The sequence below is a fragment of the Acomys russatus genome, chromosome 13 (assembly GCF_903995435.1).
Source record: "Acomys russatus chromosome 13, mAcoRus1.1, whole genome shotgun sequence".
Classification (NCBI taxonomy): Eukaryota; Metazoa; Chordata; class Mammalia; order Rodentia; family Muridae; genus Acomys; species Acomys russatus.
This window is the reverse complement of record NC_067149.1, coordinates 2,376,558-2,389,363: the sequence shown is the minus strand read 5'-3', so window position 1 is coordinate 2,389,363 and position 12,806 is coordinate 2,376,558. Positions and strand designations below refer to the sequence as shown.

General features: G+C 45.3%; 1 protein-coding gene across 1 annotated transcript in view; it reads left to right on the top strand.

Annotated features, from left to right (window-relative positions):
* Dnah6 (dynein axonemal heavy chain 6) overlaps positions 1–12,806 on the top strand; it is a 201,769-nt gene that overhangs the window by 108,911 nt on the left and 80,052 nt on the right. Inside the window, exons 44-46 of the mRNA XM_051154749.1 lie at positions 1,117–1,271; positions 4,554–4,785; positions 10,943–11,095. Coding sequence (XP_051010706.1) covers positions 1,117–1,271; positions 4,554–4,785; positions 10,943–11,095 — 540 coding nt within the window. The remainder of the gene's footprint in view (positions 1–1,116; positions 1,272–4,553; positions 4,786–10,942; positions 11,096–12,806) is intronic.

Below are 12,806 nucleotides of genomic sequence, written 5' to 3'. Positions count from 1 at the left end.
ACCATAAAAGAAGAAAGACAGGCCTGAGGAGATGGCTCAGTCGGCAAAGTGCTTGCCTGACAAGTGTGACGAGCTGAGTTCAGATCCCCAGAACTCCTGTAGAAAGCCGGGTGCAGTAGCATATACCTGTAATCCTAGCCATAGTAAGATGAGAGGCAAAGACAGGGGGTCCCTGGAAACCACAGGCCAGCTACCCTGGCTTATTTTTACAAAGTTCTGGGCTACTAAGACAGGAAAAACAAAGGTTTCCAAGGACAGACATCACCCAAGGTTGTCCTCTGACCTCCATGATAGAATATCTGCATCTCTACATGCACAGAGACAGACAGACAGGCAGGCAGACACGCACACACACACACACACACACACACACACACACACACACACACACCCTGACTTGGGTTGGGGCATGACTAGGTGGTTGAGCATTTGTGTAGCATGTGTGAGCCATGGGTACAAGCAGAACTCTCTTTGCTTTGTCCACATCTATTTTAGTAGCAGTTGATACAGCAGAGAAAAGGCATCTTCAATTGGTCCAACCAGGGAACTCTGTTCCTTTTCATTTACACCTGATTTTTTAAAAGACTTACTTACTTATTTTATGCATATGAGTGCTCTATCTGCATGTACACCTGAGGGCATCAGATCCCAGTACAGATGATTGTGAGCCACCACGTGGTTGCTGGGAACTGAACTCAGGACCTCTTAACCACTGAGCCATCTCTCCAGCCCTTACACCTGATTTTTATTCTCAATAGCAATTTAACTCTAGTGTTAAATAGAGTTAACAATAGGCTGCTGTTGTCAAAAACAAACAAAAATGATCATATGGATGACAATTCACAGAGATAGCAACCTTCCATGTATACTTTCAATTACCTTTTTGCATGTCAATAGCCTGAGTAAAAGTATGAAACCAGAGCATTGAATTGCACAAAAAAATTAAAATGAATCCAAACTCCTTTCTGCATTGATTTTATTGAAAAATTCATTGACATTACAACTTACCACTTGAAAAAGTGAAGTGAAGTGAATTTTCCCAATAGCGTGTGCCATATGTCTATGTAAGGTAATTGATCCAACTTGGCATGTCTCTACAAATCAATCACCTTACAGTTTGGAATAGATAAAGCTGACCGCATCTACGATGATTTACCTGACATGGAGAAAATCGGGAATGTTCTACAGGACTATCTTGATGACTACAACCTCACAAACCCTAAGGAAGTAAAGCTGGTGTTCTTCCAGGATGCCATAGAACACGTGTCAAGGTACGGCACTATAGGCTCCCAGCTATGCACTGGTCTTATCTGTTTGTCATTAAGATAAAAACTTAAGCCATGCTCAGGGGCGCACGCCTGTAATCCCAGCACTCAGGGAGGCAAAGGAAGTTGGATCTCTGTGCGTTTGAAGCCAGCCTAGTCTACCAAGCGAGTTCAGAACAGCCAAGGCCACACTGAGAAACCCTGTCTCAGAAAAAAAAAAAAACGATAGAAATTTTGATGCATTAGTAGTTGAGTTAAAGTCTTATAGAAATACTTAATGTGGACTAAAAGATATAGAATATGGTTTTTAAAGAGTTTAGTTATTTGTGTGTGTGTGTGTGTGTGTGTGTGTGTGTGTGTGTGTGTGTGTGTGTGTGTGCTGCCTGAGGTAGCCAAAAAAGGATATTGGATCCCCTAGAGATGGAGACACTACAAGCAGTTGTGAACTGCCTGATGTGGGTACTAGAAACAAAACCCAGGTCCTCTGGAAGAGAAATATGTGTTCTTAGTCACTGAGTCATCTCTCTAGCTCCAAAATGTGGGTGCTAGAAACAAAACCCAGGACCTCTGGAAGAGAAATATGTGTTCTTAGTCACTGAGTCATCTCTCTAGCTCCAAAATATGTTTCATTATGCCTTAAATAAATACCACCTGAATTCTCTATGGATCGCCACCTGTTATTGCTAAATACCAAACATTAGATTTATTTATGAGTATGGGTGTGTTGTCTACATGTATGCATGTGTGCCATGTGCATGTCTGATACCCTTGGTGATGAAGAGAGGGTGTTGGATTCCCTGGAACTGGATTTTCGGGTGGTTATAAACCACCATGAGAGTGTTGGGAACAAACCTAATTCTCTAGTCCCTAGCAGTGCAAAATATTGATCAATTTTGTTGTTTTTAATCTTATCTTATTGTAAATAGTATCTAAAGTGGTTTAAATGATATAGTGGGCTAATTTCATGTGTGCCTATGGAGAGAGCTCAAGATCATAGGAAACACCATTGAACCCTGGTGACAAAGCCATCTGCCTACAGGTGTGACTCCTGCCCACTCACAGCTCTCTTGGAGGACCATTCCTCACATGTTGGCACTGAGTCTGAATTGTGGAGACAGTACAGTAGTGTTCAGGAGTACAGTACAGTTTAATGCAGTTCAGTTGAGTGCAGTTCAGTTCATGGAGTTCAGAGGCAATTTTCCCAAGCAAAGGAACTCAGTGAGCATCAGAGAGAAACCAGTTTGAATCAGTCAGCTTGGAGAGGAGTTTGAGCACGAACAGCTGGGTTGAACCAGCCAGCCAGAGTTCAGAAAGGACTGGAAAGGGTGAGCTTATTCAGCAGTAAGTCTTGGAAGCTAAAAACACTCTAGGCCTGCGTTAGCGGATAGAGGCTGGAAGCTGAAGGCTTCAAGGTCCGGGCTTGCAGAAGATTAGATTGTCCGGAGGCTAGAAGCTTTCAGGACTAGCCCTGGGGCTATTTAGATAGAAACTCTCTGGGCTCAGTCATATATTAGTAAGGTTTAGGTATGGCTCTCATCTCATCCCATCATCTGACAAAATAGAAACATTTACACTTGTGAAATGATGCCTTGAGGCCTGGTGTGTGGCCAGCCCATATTAGTTCATTTCTGTGGGGGAAATCTCTTACTCCTGCTTTAGATGCCCACAAAATTTTGTTTTGTTTTGTTTTGTTTGTTTTTTGGTTTGGTTTTTGTTTTTGTTTTTGCTCACAACATTTTTAATGTATGTCAAAAATATAGATCTCAAAGAAAGAAGTGATGTGATTCCAACCTGTGTGTGTGTGTGTGTGTGTGTGTGTGTTTTAGAGGACAACTTACCAGAGTCAATTCTTTCCTTCCTCAGGTCTTCAGGCTTGACAGCAAGTGTCCTAAAGCCATTGAGGCATCTCTTTAGCCCACAGACAACTTCTTGTTTCTCCTTCTGTAGTTGCTGTTGTGTGGCCTCTAAAATTCTATTTGAGTCCCATGGTTTATCCTCCTATGCTTCTGTGTTCTTCCTCAGCCTCTGTCTCTGTCTCTGTCTCTGTCTCTGTCTCTGTCTCTGTGTGTGTGTCTGCCTCTCTGTCTCTCTCTGTGTGTCTGTCTCTCTCTCTGTCTCTGTCTCTCTGTCTCTCTGTCTCTCTCTCTCCCTCTCTCTCTCTCTCTCACACACACACACACACCCATATTCTGAGCATTTCTTAAACATGTCTTCTACCTCGCCTGTTTCATTCAGCTTCTGCTAACCTTCTCAGATTAGCGGTCACATTTAGCCATATCCTTTTTTTTTTTTTTCCTGAATTCAGATTCAATGTTCTCCTTCTTGAGTACCCAGTCTAATATCATGACCACTGCGCTGTTTTAAATCCTCATGACCAACGCAACTTATAAAAGAGAGCATTTAGCGAGGGCGCACAGTTAGAGGGGTAGAGTCCGTGGCCTTCACAGCAGGAGAATGAGAGCAGGCCGGCAGGCAGGCATGGTGAGGAGCGTAGCAGAGAGGCTCCAGCTCGTCCACAGACTGGGCCAGGGGTGGGGGGGGAGGGGGGGCTTAACTGGAAATGGCAAAGCCCAGTGACACAGCTCTGCGAGCAAGGCCACGCCTCCTAATTTGTCCCAAACAGTCCCACCAACTGGGGACCAAGCATTCGATCATATGAGACCACAAAAGTCATTCTTTTTTATTTAAGTAATGTATTCAGATTACATCTCAATTGTTATCCCCTTGCTTGTCTCCTCCCATTCCTCCCTTTCTCCCTCTTATGCCCTATTCCCCTCCCCTAGGTCTGTGACAGAAGGGGACCTCCTCCCCCATCATATGGTCACAGCCTATCCCTATTCAAAGCACCACCACAACTTTCTAAAATGCTGTTGACCTCATACAGTGACTGGCCGCACTAACCCCCCACTGCTCAGTGTCTTTTTTACATGCAGTGATTTGTGCATGTGCGTGTCCTTCAAGTGGAGACTTGTGCTTTGCCTGTGTGTAAATTGTATCCAAGATCACTCAGGGTTCCTGACAAAACTCTTGATACCTAAACAAAAAAGAAAAGAAAAGGTCCTTTAGTTTAAATGTGCATGCCTAGCAGCCCATGGTAAAGCAGAGAAGAGACAGAGAAAGGAGGCAACACGGCACTCAGCCAGCCATGACTGGCCTGGCACAGCTTGGTTCTCCCTTCAGTACCTGCTCCCCCTGGCCACAGCCATCCCACTGAGGCAGGCTCCCTCACTCAGCAGCAGCCACGCCTGTGAACCGGAACTCAGTCTTCCTCTGATTTGCTTCCTGCAGAATCGCACGGATGATCCGCCAGGAAAGGGGCAACGCACTGCTGGTCGGGGTAGGGGGCACAGGAAAGCAGTCCCTCACAAGACTAGCAGCGCACATATGTGGATACAAGTGTTTCCAGATTGAACTTAGCCGAGGGTATAATTATGACAGTTTCCATGAAGACCTAAGGAAGCTGTATAAGATGGCAGGTGTGGAAGACAAAAATATGGTTTTCCTTTTCACAGACACTCAGGTATGTATTTAAACAGTGAGCCCATGGTTACACCCCACTGTCAGCACATGGGTTACAATCCTCTGTGAGCACAAGAGTTACACCCCACTGTGATCACATGGTTACACCCCACTGTCAGCACATGGGTTACACCCCACTGTGAGCACAGAGTTACACCCCACTGTGAATACATGGTTACACTCCACTGTGAGCACATGGTTACACCCCACTGTCAGCACAAGGTTATACCCCACTGTCAGCACATGGGTTACACTCCTCTGTGAGCACATGGGTTACACCCCACTGTGAGCACATGGTTACACCCCACTGTGAGCACATGGTTACACCCCACTGTCAGCACATGGTTACACCCCACTGTCAGCACATGGGTTACACACCACTGTCAGCACATGGTTACACCCCACTGTCAGCACATGGGTTACAATCCTCTGTGAGCACATGGGTTACACCCCACTGTGAGCACATGGTTACACCCCACTGTGAGCACATGGTTACACCCCATTGTGAGCACATGGTTATAACTGACTGTGAGCACATGGTTACACCCCACTGTGAGCACATGGTCACACCCCATTGCGAGCACACAGGTACACCCCACTGTGAGCACATGGTTACACCCCATTGTGAGCACATGGTATTATACCCCACTGTGAGCACATGGTTACACCCCACTGTGAGCACATGGCTATACCCCACTGTGAGCACATGGCTATACCCCACTGTGAGCACACAGGTACACCTCACTGTGAGCACATAGTTACACTCCACTGTGAGCACATGATTGTACCCCATTGTGAGTATACAGGTACGCCCCACTGTGAGCAAATGGTTATAACCCACTGTGAGCACGTGGTTACACCCCATTGTGAGTACATGGTATTATACCCCACTGTGAGCACATGGTTACACCCCATTGTGAGCACATGGTTATAACCCACTGTGAGCACATGATTACATCCCACTGTGAGCACATGGTTACACCCCACTGTGAGCACATGATTACACCCCACTGTGAGCACATGGGTTACACCCCACTGTGAGCACATGGTTACACCCCACTGTGAGACATGGTTACCCCCCACTGTGAGCACATGGTTACACCCCACTGTGAGCACATGGGTTACACCCCACTGTGAGCACATGGTTACACCCCACTGTGAGCACATGGTTACACCCCACTGTGAGCACATGGGTTACACCCCACTGTGAGCACATGGGTTACACCCCACTGTGAGCACATGGGTTACACCCCACTGTGAGCACATGGTTACACCCCACTGTGAGCACATGGTTACACCCCACTGTGAGCACATGGGTTACACCCCACTGTGAGCACATGGGTTACACCCCACTGTGAGCACATGGTTACACCCCACTGTGAGCACATGGTTACACCCCACTGTGAGCACATGGTTACACCCCACTGTCAGCACATGGGTTATACCCCACTGTGAGCACATGGTTACACCCCACTGTGAGCACATGGGTTATACCCCACTGTGAGCACATGGGTTACACCCTATTGTGAGCACATAGTTATACCCCTGGTGAGCACATGGGAATACACCCCACTGTTCTGAGGATGTGTAAATAATAAAGGATCACTGTCTCTGCCAACAGATTCCCTGAACCCGGCAGCTTTTTTTTTTCTTTTTTTTTTTTTTTTTTTCCTTTTTTTTTTTTTTTTTTTTTTTTTTAAGATAGGGTTTCTCTGTGTAGCCTTGGCTGTCCTAGACTCACTTTGTATACCAAGCTGACCTCCAACTCACAGTCATCTGCCTGCCACTGCCTCCGGAGTGCTGGGATTAAAGACATGCACCACCATGCCTGGGTCACTTTTTTTTTTTTTTTTTTTAAAACTACGTTTCTCCCTTTAAATTCTAAGTATTCATAAATAGAATATAAAGAGAAGTATTCTTTTTTTTTAAGTGATTTATTCAGATTACATCTCAGTTGTTATCCCCTCACTTGTATCTTCCCATTCCCTCCCCCCTTTCATCCTATTCCCCTCCCCTAGGTCTGTGACAGAAGGGGACCTCCTCCCCGACTATAAGATCACAGCCTATCAGGCCTCATCCTGGTAGCCTGCTTACTCTTCCTCTGAGTGCCACCAGGTCTCCCCACCAAGGGGAAGTGGTCTAATAGGGGGCACCAGAGTTCATGTCTGAGTCAGTCCCTGCTCTCCACACAACTGGGGAGAACATGCTGTCCATTGGCTAGATCTGGATAGGGGTTCTAGGTTTACTGCATGCATTGTCCTTGGTTGATACCATAGTTTGAGCTGACCAGCCTGAGTCCAAATCCACCAGCCTTAATGGTCTTCTTGTAGGTTTCTAGGACCCTCTGGATCCTTCTATATCCCTATTCTCCCTTACCTCTCTCACCTAGAGTCCCAACAGGAAGTCCCAGTATCCATCCCAATCTCTGGCTAAGTGAATACATTCATGGGATAGCTCTGTTGGGCTAGTGTCTAATTATAAGTGAGTATATGCCATATGCCTCTTTCTGGGTGTGGGTTAACTCACTCGGGATGATCATTTCTAGTTCCATCCATTTGCCCATAAATTTCAGGATTTCCTTGTTTTTAATAGCTGAGTAGTATTCCATAGTGTAAACGCACCACAGTTTCTTTAACCGTTCTTCGACTGAGGGACATCTAAGTTGTTTCCAGGTTCTGGCTATTACGAATAAGGCTGCTATGAACATAGTTGAGCATATGTCCTTGTTGTGTGGTGGAGCATCTTTTGGGTATATTCCAAGGAGTGGAATAGCTGGGTCTTGAGGAAGCCCTATTCTCAGTTTTCTGAGAAAGCGCCAGATTGATTACCAAAGTGGTTGTGCAAGTTTGCACTCCCACCAGCAGTGGAGTGATCCCCTTTCTCTGCATCCTCTCCATTATGTGCTGTCACTTGAGTTTTTTATCTTAGCCATTCTGATGGATGTAAGATGGAATCGCAGAGTCGTTTTGATTTGTATTTAAGAGGGAAAGTTTATTGTCCTAGTTTCAATTCTGTTGCTCCGATCAGACAGCCAGGAAGAATGCAGCGTAGGGGAGAAAGCCAAGTTTGCTCACAGTTTCTGGTTACAGCAGAGAAGCCACAGTGTCAGGAACTAAAACAGCCGGGCACACCACACCCACAGAGAGCAACAAAAGGAAGAGAGTTCGCACATGCTCACTTTCTTTTTTTTTTTTTTAACTTTTTAAAAAATATATTTTATTAATTTATTCATATTATATTGCAATTGTTATCCCATCCCTTGTATCCTCTCATTCCTCCCTCCCTCCCATTTTCCCCTTACTCCCCTCCCCTATGACTGTGACTGAGGGGGACTTCCTCCCCCTGTATATGCTCATTGGGTATCAAGTCTCTTCTTGGTAGCCTGCTGTCCTTCCTCTGAGTGCCACCAGGCCTCCCCATCCAGGGGACATAGTCAAGGATCCAAAGGGTCTTAGAAACCTACAGGAAGAACATTATGATGGGCGGATTTGGGCCCAGGGATCCTGCTCAAACTATGGCACCAGCCAAGGACAATACATGCAGTAAACTTCGAACCCCTACCCAGATCTAGCCAATGGTCAGGACATTCTCCATAGTTGAGTGGAGAGTGGGGTCTGACTTTCACACATGCTCCCTTTCTTGCTTGAACTCAGATCTTTTCTCCACTCTTCCACAGTTCAGGGCCCACTGCCAGGGAATGGTGCTGTCTACAGTGGGCTCGGCCTCCCACATCAATTAACTCCAGACAAGTCCCCACAGATGTGATGACCGGCCAAGCCACTGGAGGCAATCCCTTGCTGAGACTCTCTTCCCAGATGATGATGCTAGGTTGTGTCAGGTTGACAGTTCAAGCTGAGCACCACAGTCATGAGCTCTTTCTTTGGAAATACATATAGAAATGATCCACGTAAATAATTTATCCCATGAACTCTTTCTTCAGAAGTACATACAGAAACCCTCTATGTAAATCATTTATGGAAATATGCTGCACTAGACCAAGAATTGGAGTTACATTTTAGGCCAACTTAACTCTAGAATTCAGTGGCCAATATGAGTGATTTTAAATTCTATAGCTGAAGGCTTACACACACACACACACACACACACACACACACACACACACACCATTTTTTAAAATAATGTGGCATTGGCAGAGTGTGGAAAAACTCAGCCTGCTGCTCAGCAAGTAAAGGCAATCTGAGATGGATCCCAAGGCCCCACAAGGTGGAGGGAGAGAATTACATCCTGAAAGTTGTCCTTTGACCTCCATGCACACTCTTACACACACATACACATTAATACATTTGACCTCCATGCACACTCTTACACACACACACACACACACACACGCTAATTAATACATTAAAATTCAATAAAGAGGTTAAATCTCTATTTAGGAACAATAAGCTAACTATAAATTTGAATTTGAAAAAATTAGAAACAAAACTAGTTTAGGAAGAAAAATAATAAGAAAACATCAGGGCAAATGAGATGAAGAGATTAAAGCACACAACCGCAAGAGACAAAGTCCACATTTGCTCTAAGGGGAAATCAGCCGAGTTCTGAATAACAAGACTTCCCAGAAGCAAGATGACAAATATTCCTAATACTTGCACCAACTTTGAGAGCAGAGGCTTATGTCATAATATACAAATTACCTACTCCAGTTTAAAAGAAAATCTCAAGATGTAAGTGGTTGCAATGTCTGAACAGACTTTTCTTTTTACCAGAAATGACTTATTTTATTCTTTGAGAATTTTGTGTCTATACTGTCCCCCAGCTCCACCATGACCTCTGTCATCCATGTCCTTCCCAACTGCATGTCGTCCTTTTTTCCTTTACTGTGACCCACTGAGTGTGCATGGTGTAGGGCCACCTACTGAACCACTACGGGTTATTCCCTTGGATAAAACTGACTCACTCGGTCTCATCAGGCATCAAAGATCAGCAGCTTCTTAGCAAGGTGAGAGGCCTCATGCGGCCCTCCCCAGCCACACAGGAACATTGACTGGCCTGAGAGCATGCAGGACTTATGCAGATAGGCACCGCTGCTGTGAGTCACGTCCAGAAGGCACTGTTTTATTGTGGAGAGAAGTCAGTGTGGCTTGCTTTGTCCTTGCTTCAAAAGCAAAGATATGCCAATTAAATTCTCCCAAAGGAAGCACTTATAAGACCCAAATTAACAAAAGTAAACATGAAACATTACTAAAGTCACACTTGACCTAAATGAGAAATAGTTGTTATTTGTTCACTTTAAATGCTAATCTCACTCCTGGGAATTTGATCCATGAAAATAATTTACTCCTAACTGAGGAGTAAATCTCTAGGCCTAAAGATGAATTTGTAATATAAACTAAATTGCTAGCCATGTATGCCCATAGAAATGCAAGGCACATTGTCTCTACAGTCCATAGGCTGATTACTCTACCAAAATAGTGAGGTTTAATATTTACAATAAAATCATAGCTGAATAGAGGAGAATTTAAGATACTTGTATGTGTGACTTTGATGGGTAAGATAATTGTGCCAGTAAGCTTTAATAGAACCACCTGCAAAAGAGAGTTTCAGTTGCGAAATTGCCTAGATCAGATTGGCCTGTGAGGGATTGTCTTGATTGTTAATTGACAAGGGAGGACCCAGCCCACTGTAGGCAGCACTATTCCCTGTGTGCATGGCTGGGGGAAGGGGGCGGTTATGGGGGAAGGGGGTGCAGGGGGAGGGGGGCAATCTCTCAACAGTAGAAAGGGGGAAGAAGCCAGCTGAGCATGAGCAAACAAGCAACAAAGATAAGTGTATTTCTCTCTGCTTTTGGACTACAGATGGTGTGTTACTAGCTGCTTTGAGTTCCTGCCTTGACTGCAACCTGTAATTGTACTTCAAATAATCCCTTTTTTTCCCAGTGTCACTTTTGGTCCAGGGTGTTTTATCACAGCAAGAGCAGTGAAGCCAGGACACATGCAAGTGCCCTTCAAAAGACAAACACATGAGAGAAAGATGGAAACTAAATACAGCCACTGTGTTAGGATTTAAGATGCCATCTACAGTTTAAGTATCTTTTAAGGGTAGAACTTGGACCTGTACATTTTGAATACTCAGTAACTTCATCTAATAACTGAAGCATTATGGATTTAACGATGGCCGGTCTGCTTTTTCCACAGATCGTCGTAGAAGAGTTTCTTGAGGATATAAACAATATTCTAAACTCGGGTGAAGTGCCTAACTTATTTGAAAAGGATGAGCTGGAGCAGGCTTTAGCAGCCACCCGACCAAAAGCAAAGGAAGTTGGGATTTCTGAGGGGAACAGAGATGAGGTAGGGCATTTCAGAACAGTCACCCCGCCTTCTAAGCCAACACTGCCTCAGCTTTCCGTTCAGCAGCCCGCAGTACTCTTAGGAGTCCACAGGGAGAGTTTTTATATGATTTTCTTTGTAATTCTCTGTGCTTTATTTTCTGGGTTTAAGGGTTTACCATACTTCCAGAAATGTCCATGGAACACAAATCAGAAATCCCATCGCGCCCACAGAGATTACAGTTGCAGCCAGCTCCCTTCTTCCTTGAGCCTGTACTTGTAAGATACACCTGCGGTGTCTAGCCTGAGATGTTTTCTCTCTCTAGAACAGTGTAGCTGCTACCCGTCTCCACTGCACCGGCACCATGATTTTCAGGCACCCCAATCCCTCCCCTTCTCTCTGCACCTCCTTCCGCTTTGGTGCTGTTATTCCCGGATAGTTGCTGTGTCCCCAGTGAGAACTCTCCTGGGTGGGAGATGCTGAGTACAGTCAGCAAGTCCTCTGCAGCTACCTTAAGGCAGAGGGGATTCATTAGGGAGGTACCGAGCCTCAGGAGGCTCAAGACAGAGCAGCAGCCGGACCTCCCTGGAATGAGTGTGCAGAACACTGTCCTCATTCCCTTCCTGTTCTGTGGAAATACCTGACCAGAAGTAACTGTTAGGAGAAAAGGATTTCTTTGGCTCACAATTACAGATTCCAGTCCCTAACAGCGGGGGAAGTCAAGGCAGGAACTTGAGGCAGCTTTTCTCTCACATACATAAAGCTGTGCCTCCCACAGCGGGGCCGGGTCAAGACAACCTCCCACAGACTCTCGCGCAGGCCAGCCTGGCGTGGATAATCCCTCGATGAGGCCCTTTCCAGGTTATTCTAGGTTATGTCAGGCTGGCAACAAAAACTAGACATCACCTCCATCTTGAGAGTTCACAGGCCCACGAGACAAACTTCTACTGTTACACCAGGGAGCCGATAGATAGCCAATCACCGCGCCCCTGTTAGCAGCTGCCAGCCACAAAGCAGTGTGTCCTCTCCCACAGTAGGAAGCACCTGACATAGAAGTAATATCCAAAAATCAATCTCCCCGGGGCCACACCATTTCTTTCAGGCTCTGCAGCTGCAAAGATAAATGCCAGGGCCCTGCCTCTTCCTCCACAGTGCTCTCTGTCCTAAGGCAAAACCTATGAATCTCTCTCCACTTTATTCATGAGGTCTCTCCAAAGGGATATACAGTGCCCAGGTTGCAATGGAAACTGAAAAATGTCTTTTTCTTTCTTTGGGATACCAGGCATTAACCCTAGAGTCTCATACACGGTAGCTAAGCCATCCATCACTGAACTCCAATACTCCATTTTAAAAGTTTGAGATCATGCCTCACCAAATTTCCAGTTGTGACCTTGAGCTTACCCTGTAGTTCAAGCCAGCCTTGAACTTGCAATCCTCCTGCCTCAGCCTCCAGAGTAGGTGAGATTACAAAACTATACCACCAGCAGCTCTGCCTCAAACTGTCATTTTTATATTTCCAGATTGCATGAGTGTCTTCCTTACTTTCTTGTTGCTATGATTTAAAAAAAAAAATACCTAACAAAAGTAACTAAAGATGAAAGGGTTTATTCCAGCTCCATAGCTCAGGGGCACAGTGCATCATGGGTACAGCTCATCACAGCTGGGAAGTCATGGTACCAAGAAGCTGCAGCAACTGGACACATCACATCCACAACTGCAAAGCAGAGGAACG